This window comes from Kogia breviceps, chromosome 9 (assembly GCF_026419965.1).
Source record: "Kogia breviceps isolate mKogBre1 chromosome 9, mKogBre1 haplotype 1, whole genome shotgun sequence".
NCBI classification, from domain to species: Eukaryota; Metazoa; Chordata; class Mammalia; order Artiodactyla; family Physeteridae; genus Kogia; species Kogia breviceps.
Genome location: NC_081318.1, coordinates 14488394 through 14506503, shown reverse-complemented (window position 1 = coordinate 14506503; position 18110 = coordinate 14488394). Strand labels below are relative to the sequence as shown.

Genomic DNA, 18110 nt, shown 5'->3' with positions numbered 1-18110 from the left:
AAGGAAGATGACCCAGCTGTCAGATCTCCAGGGCTTCTTCTGTAGAGGGTCGGGCAGCAGTGAGAAAGGGGTCGAGTCTACAGGATTTTCAGGTGGGCCCTTGAAAACGAGTTAATCGGTCAATGAATATTCGTCAGAAATACGCCCGTATTAGCTCCTAAGACTGCTAACCTCCGTCGAGACAATGGCTATGGTCTCTACTTACTTTCGACTCGGCCTAACCCTCTGGCACACTGGCTAACTTGGGGCTGGTTCGCCAGCACAGCGTGCAACGCTGCCCTAGTAGGCCTGCAGCCTTGAGCGTGAGGTTTTCGCGCCCGGGGCGGATCCGGCTCTAGGGTCCGTTGAGGCACCAGAGTCTCGCGAGATCTGGAGGGCTGGGGCGGGAGAGGCCCGCGTGCGCGCGCCCGAGAGCCGTTAGGGTGGAACCCCTCCCGCACGGGGCGGGAGGAGCAAATAAAGTTGGACGCTAGTTGGTGGAGCCCCCGCGGGAAACGACTAAGCGCGAGGAGCGTGCGCGCTCACGTAGCGGCGACGGTGGCGGCGAGCGGCGTCAGAGCTTGAAGGGGGGGCTGACGTCTTCTGGCGGGTGGCGGTGTTGGAGACGAGAGCTTGGTTAGCCGGTATTGCTTCTGTCCCAGGAACCCGACGGAGCGTGAGGGAACGAGGGTCGCTTTCGGGGGCTGCTGCCTTCCACGTACGCGTCGTCGTGAGGAGCGCAGCCCGGACTCTCCTGCAACCCCTCCAGCTCCCTTTTCCGCACGCCTCGAGGCAGCGGCGGCAACCGAGACAGCGTCTCACCATCCCCCACCCCTTCCCCTTGTCCCCCCGCCCGAGAGGGCCCGGTCTGCGCCCCACCCCCGTCCGTTCGCCCGCTACGCCGCCGCCATGTCGGCGCAGGCCCAGATGCGCGCGATGCTGGACCAGTTGATGGGCACCTCCCGGGACGGTAAGTCTCTGCCAGTGCCCTGGGGGTGGGGGAAGGGATGGGGAAGGCGAGGGAAGGGTCTCCGCGGGCGCACCTGGGCTTGTGTGTGTGGCTGAGTAAGGGGCTCCCAGATTGGTAACACGAGGTCCCGGCTCCCGTCCCATCCAATCAGGGCTGGGCAGGCGGGCCTGGGGGGCGGTGACCGAGCGGATTGGCGGGAACTGCTGCCAATGGGGTCAGGCGGGGCCTGGAGGCCGAAAGGAGAGTTTGCAAAGCCTTGAGTGTTGACTTGGCTGGGACGGGAGAGCCCATGTCTCTTTTGCGTAGGCGGGCGGCCTGTTTTGTCGCTGATTAGGTACCTGCGGACCGCTAAAGCCTCCGCCCCCTGAACTAATTCCGTAACCCAGAGCTTTGGGATCAGTCCTCGTCGCCGCCTTCCAGAGTACCCAGGGAGAACTGGCCCCCATCATCCACCTCTTTACCTGGGTCCGGAGAAAACCTTTAGGAATCCAGTCCCAGGGATGAAACAACCATTCTTACGGGAAAATCTGACCCAAACCATGGTTTCTTGAAGCGGGTGTGTTTGGCCCATTTTGTGAAAAGAAGGATGTTACGGCCTGTTTTTTTCTGAGACCTCCATTTTGTTAGACAATTTAATAGAGGCTTTGTTCAGTAAATATTGACAAACCTTGCTTGTGCCCCGAATAGAACCATTTTGAAAATGTGGTGCCCAGTGAAGTAGAATTGAGGGGAAACAACGATCCTTTTAGGCGCTTAGGTTAGAGCTTGTAGAGAAAACCACTGATGGCTGGATATCTTTTTGTCATAGAGAATTTGTAGATAAGATGAAATGCTGATGCTTTTTTGGTGGTGATAATTAGCAATGTACTCTTTGATATTAGACTCAAATCCATGCTAATATGGAGGAAGGGTCTAGTTCACTACTTTTTCTCTTAAAGACAAAGCCAATACTTGCTCATTTTTGTATGTTGCTTGTTCAGGCAAATAGTTTCTTAGCCATTAAAGAAATGCTTTTTTTTGACAAGTTATTTAAATTGCTTGACGTAAGAGAAAAGGCACACTCAACTTTTTAGTCGCTATTATAATTTCCTTGAATGCTCTGCAGCAAAATATGTGAGTAAAACATTTTATCGAATTCAAATGTTTTAGCAGTGTATACTTTGCATGGTTTTTCAGTGTTCATAGTTCAGTTGTAATAAATACCCACATTTGGAACTTATCTTCATAGAACGTATAGAAAAATAGGTGTAGATCGCAAACCTACTTGTGGTTGTGTAGAGAGGAGGCAAGATTGGGAAGGAAATGAATTTCATTTGTGTAGTAAACCCTTGAAAGTTAACGTTAATTAAAAATGCCCCTGGAGAAACTTTTATCAGTTACCATTTTTCACTTTTAGATAAGAATGGTTTTTTATAACATATGGTATTGAGAAGGGACTTAATCCAGCATCTTAGCTAACGGAGTAATCTTTGTAGTAAAATTATAGAAATCATTTCATTTAAGACATACTTTACATGATCCTTTTAATCCTAGATGGGTACCGTTTTCGGTACCTTCTGCACGGATTGAAATTCCTAATTTTACTGGGAGGGTAGTTGGATCAAAGTAACTACTATCACCTGATAAATTTCCAAACTAGGCAGCCAATCTAATATTGCAAAGCTGAATTAAAATGTGTGTGTGTGTATATATATGTGTGTATATGTATATATATATATACACACACACATATGTACATATATATATTTTTTCTATGTGTGTAATCAGCAGAAACTTGGGTTTCTTAAATCCACTCTGCTTTGTATACAAATAAATTTATATTTTTATGTGTCTGTTACTGGATTTTTTTTTTTTTTTTTTTTTTTTGCCTCCAGACTAAGGATTTACCAATGAACCCATGTTTACAAGTCCACGATATTATTTAGCTGAAATGACTGGATTTTCACTGCTGTGTTGGGCCAGAAGTAAGAAACATACTACTTTCAAGGAAAAGAATTGAATTTTTTTAGATACCCAAATTAGTTCCTTTATGTATATAAGACAAGAATCAGAGTATTCTTTTCCTTCTTACCAGTTAGTTAATGAGTTTACATATTTCATCTTATGATTCAGGACCTTTAAATAATTAGGATTTTTTTTTTAGCGTACAGTCAACTTGAAGTTATCCAGGGATAGGGGGACGTGGATACCTTCCTGAATAACTCATGTAATTTGAAACCATATGATGGGAAGCTTTGTATTGGACAGAAGAACAGCTTACAGGGAATGCTGTTGGGTGTCTTTGGTATTAAGAGGTGGAAATGGGGATCCAAGAGGTGGGAGAGAGATGGAAAAGGTAGGTAGGAGGGTATTCAAAGCAGCTGTGTCCAATTTTTTTTTTTTTAAATCCCAGAGACTGATTATAAAGCAACCACTGTCCTTTTGTCAGGGTGGCAGTAACCACCCCCTCAACTCTTAGTATCCTGTCTGTGAGGGAATCTGAAGTGGCACAAGAGGCCCAGAGTACTTTCTCTTTTACCTTCTTTGCCCCCCTAATGAAAGATTTGTTTCCTCTTCCCCTCCCCCAAATCAGAATTTTTAATTAGTTCCTTTTTAAACTCCTTGGAGATTTAAGTCTGTTAAATGTAACTTACTTTGAATTACTTAAATCGGTTAATCATGTAGATTACCTAAACTTTACTGAGATTCTCAGAAATAGGAATTTTAGTAGGGAAATGGAGAGGTAATTTTGGATTCCTGGGCACTCCCAGAAAGGACAGTCCTGGGTGAGTGGTGGAAGTGGGAGGCTTTGGCCAACCAGAGGGCAGCATGATGGTGCTGGGAGGCTGGGCAGGGGGTTGACCAGGAGGTGGGAGAGGAATGCATAAGGGAGGTGGGAGGGCCAAAGACAAACTTTGCCTTCTTTGCAATTTTGCCTAGGGCCCTGGTGGTGGCAACCGCCTGTGTGCCACTGAAAATCGTGCCGATGCCTGGCATACTGCATAAATGGAAGCAGGGTACCGCGTGAGTTGAAACATTGGTCACACTATATAAAGTTTGTATATGTGAATCAGTGTAACTCATACCCATGTAACTGGGGGTCTGACTGTATTTGGATTTTTCTGATAAGGCATCATGGGCTAAGGAAAAGAGCACTGGGCTGAGACTCAGGAGACCTGGTTTCTAGCCCCAGCTGTACCTCTAATTGTAACCTTGGGTAAGTCACTAAACCTTTTTTGCCTCAAGTTAAATCTGTAATTTGTTAAATGAGAAGCCAAGTAATTTCCTATGTTATCCTCAAAAATGTTGAAAAATAAGTATATTTTAAGTTTTTTAAAAGGGAGGAACTGTAAGTAGATATAAATTAGTATCTTATTTTGTCTGAAGTTTAAGATACATTAAATTTTATAATTACCTTTTGTTTTAGTTGTTAGCATTAATAGAAGGGAGCGGGACAAGTTGTCTTCCCCGAACACACTCCATTTGAAAGCAGGGAGGAGCAGCACAGGAGAAGTCAAGCAGTAGTTCAGCTGAGTTGTCTGTGTGATGGTTGGAGGAACCTTGTGTCCTCACACAGACTGTAGTTGTTTTTTTGGGTTGGTTTAATTGGAAGGATGTCCCTTAGCTAAAGCCCTTCTGCCAACAAGTACAGTTTAGTTATGAGAAGTCTCTGGCCCTGACCCCAGAAAGGCCTTGCAAGTTTCCAGGGATAGGAATTAAACAAAATTGAGGGTGTGAATTTAGATTATATCCTAAGTTTAGCAACTAAAGAAGTTACAGAAGGTAGTTGTGGGGATTCCATACCTCTTAATTGCTTATAACCTTTACATGGGAACAGAGACCATCTCGTAAAGGTTACATCAGGCCAGAAATGGCATCTGCCCTCAAAAATAACCAGTAGACTAATGGAATTCAGCTTATAGATTAGAATTTTATAGCATCAGTAGTTGTCCACTATGGTTAGGGAATGTTTAGGGGAAGTTGAAGCTTTCAGATAATTTTAGCTATTTTTGATGGTAATCCTTCTGACCATATGATGTTCTTGCTCAGTTAATAGAGTACATTAGTCATAATTTAATATTTTGGCTGATCACTTATATATATGGTAGTTGTAGTTTATGGAATGTAAAATTAAAAGGATATGTATCCTAGGAGATACCCAGGAAAGTACAGTTCAGAAAATCATTTACTTGTACCTAGTACAAGTTTAGTAATACGTAACTGTTGAACCTATAGGACAGTATGACCTCACTGCCTTTCTGCAAAATAAATTATTGAATCAACGATTGAAGTAGTGTTTTCTTCAGTGGATTTTTTTCGTAAAATCATCTTTACTGTAATCTGTGTTCCTTGACTTGTCATCAACACTGAGAGCATTTTCTTTTCATTTTCTCTCATTAACATAATGAATCATATTTATTTCTTGGTCAGTTGTAAGTCATTCTTCTATTCCACTTGGATTGTTCATTTTAAGTGAAGGAGGCATAGCCTTTAATGTGCAAATACACATTTTTCGAAATAATAATGGGCTATATCTAACTCTAGAGCTTGTAAATTCTTTAACATTATAAGAAATTTTAGCAAACATAAGGTTAAGTAGTTAAACAGAGTTTTAGTAAATATTTGATTTTTATCGGAGGTCCAGGCATATCAAAACACTGAAAACTCTGTTAACAACCACATAGTGAATCCATTTAAAAAAACTTTAACTCACTTTGAACTCTGAAAGATATTTGTCTGCAGAGCAGCCCAGGTGATAATAATATCACCTCTTACAACTCTGCATTGTTCTTGGATTCTCTACAGTTGTTTAGCTCTCCTCAAGTAAATCTATGCTTCTGAGACATTCTTTTGCTTCGGGTAAAAAAATAAATTAAAAGCAAAGAAAAATCATTTTGTCTGTCAGTCCGTAAGCTTTATAAGCAGCAAGTAAATACTTTGATTTGGTTTGGGTAAGATGTCATATAAGGATAAATGGTAGTGAGCTACATGTTCAAGATGGGTAGCAAGAAGTCAAGGGCAAGTAGGTGTCATGGATGGGGTGAGGTTTAGTGAGGGTTTCAGTACCAGGTGGTTCATATCAGCATTATAGCTTGAAGTTCCTAAGGGTTCAGGCAAGTTCGGGGTTGCAAAGATAGGCAGAGGGCTTAAAACAGTAAGTGTGGCCAAGACTAGATAAATGAAGCAGGTACTCCTCAAGAATGGAATTCCAGAAAGGTGCTTGAAATGTTAGTATCTTCATTGAGGACACATAATTGATTGTACTACCCAACTTAATAGTCAGTCTACTAAGAAGTTGTAGGCTGTGAAGATGAGGAAAGTTAGAACATTTTGGGGAGAAAGAATGAGGGGAATGAGGGGAGTGGGAGGGAGGGTAAGTTTATGACAGGAATCTTATGGATTCAGCACCTGCAAAAAAGTCATTCTGTTCCTTTCCAGTTTAAGATCTCATACACTAGCAGCTGCTGGGATAGAAATTAGAAGGCAAGGCCAAAATAGATCAGTTAATCAGTTTTGTAAGATTATTGAGGATAGAGAGAAAAGTAGTTTGTAAAAACTCTGAAATTGGCTACAGCTTAGTGCTTTTGTTTTAACTGAGTAACTTATGACTGAAAAGTCAAAGCCGTTAGAAAGTAACATGTAACTCAGTCAGCTGAATAAATGTTATATTTTTCTATTTAACATGGCCTAGAGAAAGGAGTCTTTAAAACTTTTTTCTTAAAATACTCTTACTAGATACTGATCCTTATGTTCTAATTTAGTTGTGAACAATGTGCAGTGATGTTGACCTCTGTGATTCAACATGAAAAGAATTTAACCAGCTGCCCTTGCTGAATCTTTTGTCATGTCTCCTGAATGCATGGTAAATTGTTTTTATTTTCTTGAGACCTCAGGTTTCGGCCGACATCAGTTTTCTCTTTGAGAGTTAAACTTTCCAAAGCTTTGCCTTTCAATAAAATAGGTTGGATATTTATTGGATAGTATCTACAGTATATGTACACGTTGTTCAGCTGCTTCTATATTCTGTCCTACTACTATGATATACAATATACCCTTGTCAGTTACTTGAGGGTGTGTTTTAGATCAGGGTTGGCTCTATGGCCCACCTGCTTTTTGTGAATAAAGTTTTGTTGGAACACAGTCATGCCCATTTGTGTGTATACAGTCTGTAGCTGCTTTGCCTTACAGCAGCAGAGTTGGGTAGTTGCAACAGAGATATATAGCTGGTAAGCTTAAATTAGTTGCTGTCTGCCCCTTTAAGAAAAAGCTTTTTGACCATTGATCTAGATCAGTGTTTATCAAAAATGTGGTGCCCAGATCAGCAACCTTAGCATCACCTGGAAACTTGTTAGAAACACATATTCTTGGAGGTACCACCCCAGGCCTACCGAATCAGAAGTTCTGGGGATGGGGGCCAGCAAGTGTTTTAAGAAGCCTTTCATGTGACTCTGCACATTAAAAGTTTGAGAAACTGTTCTGGATAAATGTTTCCCAAATGTAAAGCACATATATCACCTGTACTATTTTTTACCCTGTGTTCTTTTTGTTTAATTTTTTTGTCAATCACTTTCTGAAAATTTGAGCTAATTTTAAAATGAAAGTTTATGTCACCAGAAAAATAAATACAATGAAAACCACATGGTGTTATGAGATAACTAGAGTCTGTTGTCACCCTATGCTAAAAATTAGAACTCATTAGATGTATTAAGTATGTACTGAGCACCAAGTGGAAACTTTTTTCTTGCCTTAATCATGGTAAATAATCACTAGGATTGGCTGGTGTTTAAAATGTCATGTTGGTGAAATCATATAACATCTAAAATTATTTTTTGTCCAAATCCCATACTTTAAGAAATCCTGTATTAGTTGCTCATATGGAAGGAAAGCTGCTTGAACTGTATATACCTAAGCCACTGGGTGGAAATGACTTTTCCTTAGAAGTAGAAATACACACCCATGAGATGGAGAGATATAGAAGTCCCCAGAGAGGTCCATCTAGATTTCTAGGATGAAATTATGTATTTAGCTTCATCTTACCTTTCCATTAATGTTTTGGTCCATGGTGGTCAGCAGTTCTGCAGGATTTCACCCACCTCTTTCACAGTGGGATTGTGAAAGATGCTGGCTGTGAGAAAAGCTGATTATCAAAGAAAACCCCTGGACTAGAAACTGGGGGGAAGTGCTGTGATTCTGCATTATGGACCGGAACCAGCAAGGCATGCTTACTAGAAAAGCAGTTGATTCACCTCAGATTTTAGAATTTTGAGAAATTCTGATATGAAAATAAATCAAATGATTTAATTTGCCTCGTAGTATTAGAGGGAATACTTCCCCAGACGTGGTGTTCTGATAGTGGCTGATGTGTTTTAGGGTGTAGTAATTGTTGATGGGACTAGAACCTGAATATCCCTGGGTTGCTGAGATGCTTCAGTTTTTTTCTTGCTTTCTTTTTCTTAGAGATTATGGATGTACTTGGTTCTGTTGTCGTTTGACTCTGCAATAAAGTAGTGACATAGGACTCTTAATTCTCGAGGGACTGAAAGTCTAGTAGGGAGTGAAATTGCACATGAACAGTTAGGTTTATTTTTAAGTGATAAGTTCTGTGATACTGATAGCATATAGGTGTCTAATTTTGAAAAACGTGGGTTTTTTTTTTTTTTTTTTTTTTGTGGTACGCGGGCCTCTCGCTGTTGGGGCCTCTCCCGTTGCGGAGCACAGGCTCCGGACGCGCAGGCTCAGCGGCCATGGCTCACGGCCCCAGCTGCTCCGCGGCATGTGGGATCTTCCCGAACCGGGGCACGAACCCGTGTCCCCTGCATCGGCAGGCGGACTCTCAACCACTGCGCCACCAAGGAAGCCCGAAAAACGTTTTTTAAAAAATATAAAAGACCACCAAACACCTATAGGAGAACACATGTTATTTGTTCATTACGTAAAGTGTTACAAATGAAGTCCCTCGTGTTCTCCTTCACAGTCAGTCCTTTCCCCCAAAGGCAATTCTTGTGAATATGGCGCAGTGTTCCTGCTCTGTTGTTTCAGTAGTTATAAGGCTAGTCTCCTTCATGGTAATCTCTGTTTTTCATTTTAACTTCCTTTATCATTGAGTTGTCTGTCGCCTCTGTCCTTTGATATTCTCATTTATTTTTCCTTTTTTATTTCTTCATTAGTTTTAGATAAGGGGAGGCTCTGCTTAGCATTTATAGCCATCACCAACTATGGAGAACTTGTCTCTTTAATAGACAGATCAGGCAATTACTTTTTCTTTGGTTCTTTTCAGCTATTTCTTCATAGCCAGAGAGAGCTTTCGTTACTTCTAATTTTGTGTATAAAAAGTTCTGGATGATAGAAGGCACCAGATACCCAGAGTACAAGTGTTATTGTATCAGAATTGCAGCTCTGCAAGTATCAAAATACGAAATTTAGCAGGCTGCAACTTTTTAATGACTGACTTCCCTTTATGACATACACCATAAAACAGATTGTATATAATCCACTTTTAGGACTAAATTTGTGGGTAACTGTTTATTCAGGCTTTTCTAATGTGTGTCTTAAATCTAAGAGGAGGAATATGTTGATTTCCTAAAGCATATATCGCCCTGGCAGAAATGTGATGGCATTGAGCCCTTCCAGTGACCAAGATTCTGTGCTTGTATAATGAGGGAAGGTAGGGTTGTGGCAGGGGTGGAATAGAGCCCCTGGAATGTAGCTACTTCAGTATTTCTTTCTGCACATTTCCTTCACCGTTCTGTTAGCTCTTAAAGACCCTGAGTAAGCTTTTCGTCCTGCTACCAAGGCTCCTTCCCAGTCTCATTCCTTATAATTTTTTTACATGGATTTTCATAGACAAGTAGGCTGATAGATTTAAAAAATTATTTTAGCATTATTAATCTTTGGTCATATTCAGCAAGAATGAACTTGTTTTGGAAATTTCTTCTGCAGTGGGCATTGCATTTTTAAAATGTCGGGCTTGTCATGGCGATTATGGTGGGGGTGATATTGATACCTATTTGTAATGATAAACCTGTAGGACCATATGAAAGAATTAAGAGGGATGGCCTTTCAGTACCCTTATTTTTTTTGCATTTTCTAGGGGAAAGGAAAGCCTCTACTAATAATCAGTATGATTTTATAAGTTCTGTTAGAAAGAATGACTTGATATTACATTTGGAAGGGAGAATGCCTTAGTTTTTCTCGCTGCCATCTTTGGCTGAGTATTTTTTCTTTCCTTATGTAATAAATGTATTCCTGAAAAATTTGACATGTATGAAGTCCTATTAAATGTTTTCAAAGCATCAGTAATCATATAATGTTAAGACAAGGTAGTGAGTCTTTTCATAAAATGAACCCTAAACTTTGTACTGTATAAATATACAATGAATTAAACTGAGTGTATTTATTAACAAGGTAACATGGAGTAATAAGAGTTTTTTCTTTTAAGGTTATTATAAAAGGGTTCTTACAGGTGAGCTTTAGGCTAAATTCTAAAGGAACAACGAAGGTAGGTGGGAGATGTTAGTGGATTTGGTGAGACTGTTGGAGGAGTGTGTAAAAATGATCAAATTTGTTCTTTACTATAATAGTTACGGTAAAGCAGTAGCTTTTATCTTGGTTTCACGTGAGACATAGGGGTTTACTTGTCCATATGAAGACATGTGTTTACTGCACAGGACAGGTCTCTTCCTGCTCTGTTACTAGACTAGAAACTGGTCTTTATATAGTTCCCACATTATTATGTGGAGTCCTAGCTTATGTTGTAAGAAATGGTAATAAGAAGGTGGAACATTTGAAGGTTTGAGGGCACAGGGAAATGAGAAACTTTAAGCTTATACACCTCTCTTTCTAGCTCTGGCTTTCCTTTCACTGAAAGGGTATAGAATTTATTTCAGAGGGAATGTGCCTGCCCTGTCCCAAGCCAACAGTGACACGTGGCCCCTAACAAGTATGCCTGTGGGGAGGGCTTTGGTTGTCACATTGGAGAATGTGGGAGAGCTTTTCCTCTTCTGGCCCCATTTATAAACTAGGATGCTTCCATTTGCTTTGGGTGCTGTTGAGTTTTCTCTTCTCTGTTTTCTCTAAGCTAAGCTCTTAGCTGATTCTGTACAAAAGAAATACTAATTAGTTGTTTTTATAAGTTGCTTGCCATTAATGCCTGATAAAATGCGGTAAAATAAGGATTCTGCATACCATTATATATGTCAAATATTACAAAGTTTAAGGTTCTTTTGAAATTACAATACTAAACTCAGTTCACTTCTGCTTAGCCTTCACAGTTGTTGATCACATAGCATGGTCATCCACTCACAGCTTAAAAAAATACAGGGAGCATCGGAGAGAATGGGTAAAGTAAAATTTTGATGTTTTTAAAATAGCACCTAAATCTATGAAAGTTGATTTGATTTATTGTTTGTATGGGAGGGAGAGGGTGGTTGGCACTGGAAGGGTGGGGGTGGATATTGGGAAAATAGCATGCACCATGTAACATGATGTCAGATACCATCTAGGCTACGATTTTTAAGTGTTGCTACTACAGTTTAAGTCTGTTTCAGAAAGGGCAGGACCGTAAAATGGCAGTGTTGGGATTTACAGTGGGTTTATCTTTCCCTCCCTACAGATTGAAGGGGATTTTGAGAATAGCAATATTTGAGTAGTTTGGACAGAAGCCTTCTTTTTAGAGTGGGCTGTCCATATTCCCTGAGTGAAACTGCCTCAGTAGCACCTCAGGCTCTGTTAACGTTACTGAAAGACCTTGAGAGGAATAACATTTATTCCAGTTTTTATTGTACACCTATGACTCAGGTGTTCTCAAATATAGGTTATGATTCATGAAACTCATGAAGGGGTTGAACAGCAGAGGTTAAGAGAGTTGTTACTCTGAAGGTAGTTGCTTGGTAGAAAAAACATTAATAGAAATTTTGATGTTTCCATTCAGATGAAGAACACTTTTCCTTTCAGAATTCTAAATCAAGTTTTTAAATCTCAAATCTCATCGTTATAGTTAGGTACAAAGCCGAATTAATTAGTATTATGGAGGTTATAGAGAAGAGAGCCTGCCATGTCTTTATGGCTAGGGCATTTTGTTGTTGTGAACTCAAATAACTTGGTCTAATCTCTGCCCCATTATTTTTAAACTTTTTTCTTTGTTTACACGTTTAAAATCTGAGTGCAGAAAAAATTAAATCAGATCTTACCCTAAAAATACTATTCTTGCCCCAGCTTTGCTATTCCCCTACATGAAGCCATTTGCCAAAGCCAGATACGACTGACTTATTGTTTCCCAAACCTTCCTGCCTCTGTAAGCTTTGTCAAAGGTATTACCGCCAGTTTGGAATGCTCTTCTTTCCCCTTTCCTTTGGTCTAAGTCCTGTCTTTCCTTCAAATAATGGCTTCTACTTATTGCATGAAGCCTTCTCTAACCTCTTCAGTCCTTGGTGGTCATTCTAGTCTTAGAATTCCTGAAGTACTAGTATTTGGTAGTATTTCATCCATTACAAACATTCATCTGGCACTTGGATCATGCTTCCTTTTGTTATTACTTGTTGCTGCATTTAAATATCCTGTTTCTCTAGGAAAATGAGGGGGTCCTTGAGGGTAGAGAGCTTGTCTTAAATGCCTCTCTGTAATCCCATTGTCTAGCACAGAGGATATGTTCAGTATTGGGATTGATTCTACTATTTGGATCCAATATTAGTGTAACAGAGCAATTGTTCTTTTAACTTAGGTTATTTTTATAATGAATATATACCCAGAAAACCCAAAGATAAAGTACATTGAATTAATAAAGTAATTCCTTGTATTATAAGGAGATTTGGTTCATATTTGTTCCTTATTAATTATAGTTCTCCTTCCCTGCTCCCCCCTCCTTTGTTTTTTAGTGGGTGCTGTTTTACCTAGTTTCTTTTGAAAAACATGGTTTGGGCCAGATATATTGACAGTTTATATTACTAGTATTTTTATTTTAAAATTCTTTGTTGGTTTAGCCAGATTATACTTTCATGGCTTAAGCCCAAATAAAATACATTTATTAAATACTGTATGGTAATATAGTCAAATTATTTTAAAATGTTAACCTTAAAGTCTCTCAAGTAAAATTTTAAAAATATCAATAAACAGATACTCAGTTGCTAGTCCCTCTCAGGTTATTTCTGTATCTCAAATTATTAGGCATTTTATTATTTCATTGTTATAAAGATTTCTGTACTGTACAGGCTGATATTTGATAGCTGTATTTATTGTGTTTGCTGCAGTTATCAAATGTTTATAGAGCAACCATTTGTATGTAGTGAGGAGTTATTTAAAAATACTTTTTGGCATTTATAGAAACTGACACTTAAAAGTCCTCAGGGATAGTTTTGCTTAATTCATATTTGGAATTGTTCTCATTTTATCTGATAGCAGTGTCTTCAAGGCACATATGTCTTAATATTAGATTTATGTCGTGATTTCAGAGGAAATGTTTGACTAGTAAAACTTCTGAGAATCTTGATTTTAGTCTAAGGCCTGGCTTGTCATATTCTTGAGGCATTAGTTTGACAAAGCACTGAAACAATACTGCTGTTGCATTACTGAAAAACTTAGAAACTTGTAGCAGGGAGACTTCTAGATATGTAAGTTTTTTCTTCTTCTTCAAAAATTTGTATTATCTTTAAATTTCTTAGCATAATTTGGGTACATGTGAGAAAGCAAAACACCTCTAATATAGATAGCATTGCCATTCTGGTGTGAGCTCGTCAGAGTACCATTCTGACATGAGCTTAAGGCCCTCACCGAAGTCTTGATGAAATATACTTTATAAAAAAACATTTTTCAAAACCCCAGTTTGCCCAAGGACCACTTTACAGAGCTCCAGCCTTGGAGTTGTACCTGTGATCAGTCATATTCTTCTCTAGGGTTACACTTGTTAAGTCAATATTTTAAAACAAAACAAAAAACCCTGATTTTGTTCACTTTTGTTTTCATATACAAGAATCTTTACAGTCAACATGTACTTCTAGATGCTATATTGAAATTGCTGGCAGAGTCTATTCTATACAGACTGAACAATCTGGCCCCTTGTTTTATTTGTAAAGGTTCAATGTATCTATGCCTGCCTACTTCAGTCTGCAAGGGAGTGTCAGAAAGGCCCCGCATTCGCCGAGCCGTGAGTTATCACTAACTTTTCAGATGTGTTAAAATGAATGTGGAACAAAAGCAGTTGTGTTTAAAAGGAAAAAAGGACCATCAAAATAACCTTTATTATAGTAGCAGGCGTGAACACTAAATTAATTTTTCCAAATTGTGGTGTCAAAAATAACCTACTTTAACTAGAGACTAGCCTCTAGAAAACCTATTGTTGAACTGCTCTGAAGCTATCATTTTAGCTATAAATTACTATTCTTACAATTTTATAAACCTGGTTGTAAATTAATATGTTCTTTAAGTCTTTTTAACCAAGTTAAAACAATTTGAACAAAATCTTACCCCACCTAAAAATGATAGTATTTAGTTGACTTTGAGTTAAGCTCTTCAAAATAAGACCATGTGAAAGGGGTAAAGTTTTAATCTTTTTTGTTATTCACATGTGAAAAACAAATTAATTTAGATAATTGAATCACTTCCTAGATGAAAGTTCTTAGTTCAGTGTTATTTAAAATCTATTTTGGTACCAACAGTTCTTGCTTCAGTAATTCACCAGTAGGTTTTCATTCATCAATGACGATATCAGTTTAAGGCTAAAAATAAAACACTTTCATAGGGCTTATCATTCTACTTAGAGGAAATGTCCTTAAGAGTTTTTTCCCCCCCAAAGAGATTCTAAGCAAAAAAATTGTAACTAACATCTATATTTTGTTAATATAGTTACCTTTCTTTATCTTAGATTCTTTAAAGTTTTGAGTAGATAGGCATATTTGATTAGCAGGTTGGGTGCTTCTGTTGCTTAGGAGGTGTATTATGTTAAATGAAGACAGAATGAATTTAAATGTACCTAGTTTGGCCATATATATATATATATATAGCACAGACTACATAAAACTTGGAGGTATGGGACCTTTGAAGGCATTAAAGTTAACATTTCATTTAGGCAGTATGCCTTTGTTTGACTGGTGTGTAAGTCCTTCTTCCAGGTTTGTACGCTCTTAAACACGTTATTCTACCCTCTCTAACTCCTCCCAGCAGCAAAAGGGAGACACTTCAGCTGGAACAAAATAGTGGAAGAAATGGCGTCTGGGGTTCAGTGGGGATTCGCAGTGTGTATGCAATGTTTGCAAGATTACTTTTTATGTTTTTCAATTAATGTAAATAATTACAATATAAATCAGTGCTTAGTGTCAAGTAGGGAACATTGTATACCAGTAGAAATTCTCCTAGTGGGTCTGCTGCAAGTCACTTAACCTCTTGGGGCCTCCGTTTCCTCATCTGCAGTATGTAGGAGTTGGACTCGATAATCTATAAGGTCCATTCCTGCTCTACATGCTATGCTTTTCTGAAGTACTCTGTTTAACAGAATGCATTGCTTTCCCACTTTGACTATTTGAATTACATGTGCAGTACACATACTGCAACTGCATGTTGTCTAAAATAGTTTTCCTGTAGGATATTATATAAAAACTAACCCCTCTTGAGCTGATTTATAAACGTGTGTGTGTATAGCCACACATAAAAAGCTAGTGATGGTAGGGCTCTCAGAAAATAAATATTTTCCAGTTGTCTAACCTTGAATGTTATTAACTTTCCTCTATTACAGGAGATACTACTCGTCAACGAATCAAATTCAGTGATGACAGAGTATGCAAGAGTCACCTTCTGAATTGTTGCCCCCATGATGTCCTGTCTGGAACTGTACGTGTTTATTAAATCTATTGTTTTGTTATTGGTATACTACGAAAACAAACTACTTGATAAAGTCTTAATTTCATGTCACATTATCATGCAGTGGTTTTTTTTTTTTAAACACTTGTTAGCGCAGCAATTTGCATCCCTTATATTCAGGTTGATAATTTACATCTGCAGTAATTGGATTCCTCACAAAAATGATTGCTGTGTTTTACTTTATAATTTTTTCCATTCTTCAGAGCAAGCTTTTAAAAAGCATTTCTTATTTGGAACGTAGAGGCAGTTATTATACAGCAGTTGCACTTGTAGTTTACAAATAATATAAATGATTTTTTAAATTGTTTACTTCACTGTTGAGTAGAGTAGACGTTCATCCAAAACAGTATACATTTTTATTAAGATTTGTGCGCATTTGAATGTGGAAATCATTGTGGGGAAAATATACTGGTAAATACTTAAATTTACACAACTTAATTTGCGAGTAGTGTTGGTTAAAATTCACTTATATTGCTTACTCCTAATGATGTAAAGCTCACTTAATTTAAGTTCTATATCTAGTGATGTTGGTTAATCTTAGAGCATCATTTTAATTTGGTAGATAAATCACATGATGGATGGACCTGTTTAAATGGGACAGAGGATTTGATTCCCTGGCTTTTGGATTTGATTGAAATGATAACTCACTTTCAAGAGCTTCCATTCACGAGGATAGCAGAGGAGGGCTGGGAGGGCTTAAACATTTAGCTGACTTTGTCATTTGTCTGAAATGAAGAGAAGATTTCAAACTTCCTTTTACAGAAGCAATGAGTTCCCTTAGTTAAAGATGTCTAGATTAGTGGTTTCTTTTTTTTTTTTGGCCGTGCCACGTGGCATGCGGGATCTTAGTTCCCTGACCAGGCATGGAACCCCGTGCACCTTGCAGTGGAAGCTCGGAGTCTTAAAGAGTGGTTTCTTCCTGATAGGAGGAGTTAAATACCCCAAATACATAAGTATCAAGGCATTTTTTTTTAATAGAAAACACCTCTTTTTCCAATAGGAAAGACCGTCAAAACTATATTATGTTAAAAGGAATAGAAGAGCTATCATTTAAAAAATATGTAATACCTAAATTTTTTTAAAGTGTAATATTAAAAGGGAAGACAGGGCTTCCCTGGTGGTGAGTCCACCTGCCAATGCAGGGGACACAGGTTTGTGCCCCAGTCCGGGAAGATCCCACATGCCGCAGAGTGGCTGGGCCCATGAGCCATGGCCGCTGAGCCTGTGCTCTGCAAGGGAGAGGCCACAACAGTGAGAGGCCTGTGTACCGCCAAAAAAAAAAGAAAAAGAAAGGAAGACATCCAGTTTCTGAGCACTTGAATTAGGACTGTGACAGATAATTAACCCTCACATCTGCTCTTCAGAATTTCCGTAATTAAAGTATTTTCTATTCTGCTATAATACAGTTGAAATCTATAATATTAGTAATTATCTGTAGTATTATTTGATTCTTCACATTTACTATTAAATTTAACATTTAATGATATTTAAGGCTAAATTACCACTTCAGATGAATCTTGAGGATAAGATTAGTTGATAAAATGGCAGAATTTAAATTTTTAGTACTTTAAAACCAGCCATGGCAAGACTTTGACATATTTTTATATTCTTCAGGTATGGCATTAATGATAATGGAAAAAAATCTGACATCACAATTGTACTTTTACATTTTGTAACGTATACAATGCAGTCACATTCATTTATTTCTCAAAATAATTCTGTTGGGTATATGTTCCATAGTTAGCCTTAATGACAGTGAAGTGATTTATTCAAAATCAGTTCATTGATTTAAGATAAAACTGGAACCAAACCCAAATTTTCTGAGCTGTAGTTTTATTCAACATGTTTTCTACCCTGTAGGTAATACTTAATCCTTCATCATGTTAAATAAAAAGGATTAGTGTTCGTCTTGGACTTCCCTTCTCATGAAATTCTTGCTGGTGGATTTGTAAGAAGCACATATTTTCAAATTTTAATATCTCTGAAACATGCATCTTAAAATTGATGATAGAAAAACACTTTTAATTTGTAACATTTTTCTTATGGTACAGAATTTAATGATGAGGCTTAAAATTGATGGTGTCTTGGATCACATGAAAAACAGTTAAGGAAAGCCCTTTGAAAGGCACTTGCCAGGGAAACTATGAGAAATACCTCCTTTTTGTCAGCTTAATAGGCAAGAGATTGTCATATGTAAGGATGGGGTTAAGTGGTTGTGAACCTCTTAAGCAGAGTTTTAAGGGCTGGCTCTAGGACTTTGTAAGAGTCCAAGGTTGTCACAGTGATGTCCTTGAGAACTTGAAATCATCCAGAGTGACTTTCTCATGACCTTTAT

General features: G+C 38.5%; 1 protein-coding gene across 21 annotated transcripts in view; it reads left to right on the top strand.

Annotated features, from left to right (window-relative positions):
• Positions 1-367: 367 nt before the first annotated feature.
• LUC7L2 (LUC7 like 2, pre-mRNA splicing factor) overlaps positions 368-18110 on the top strand; it is a 56166-nt gene continuing 38423 nt past the window's right edge. The window contains exons 1-8 of one of the 21 annotated variants that reach the window (XM_067042041.1): positions 475-949; positions 2824-2913; positions 3869-3952; positions 4059-4145; positions 11191-11267; positions 13996-14066; positions 15083-15157; positions 15651-15745. Coding sequence is in view for 11 of the 21 variants with exons in the window: in XM_067042030.1 (XP_066898131.1) it covers positions 3915-3952; positions 13996-14066; positions 15651-15745 (204 nt within the window). In the remaining 10 variants the exon portion in view is untranslated. Of the gene's footprint in view, positions 950-2823; positions 2914-3868; positions 3953-3972; positions 4146-6695; positions 6792-11190; positions 11268-13995; positions 14067-15079; positions 15158-15650; positions 15746-18110 lie in introns of those variants that run through there. The other 20 variants (XM_067042040.1, XM_067042031.1, XM_067042032.1 and 17 more) reach the window with 20 other exon arrangements.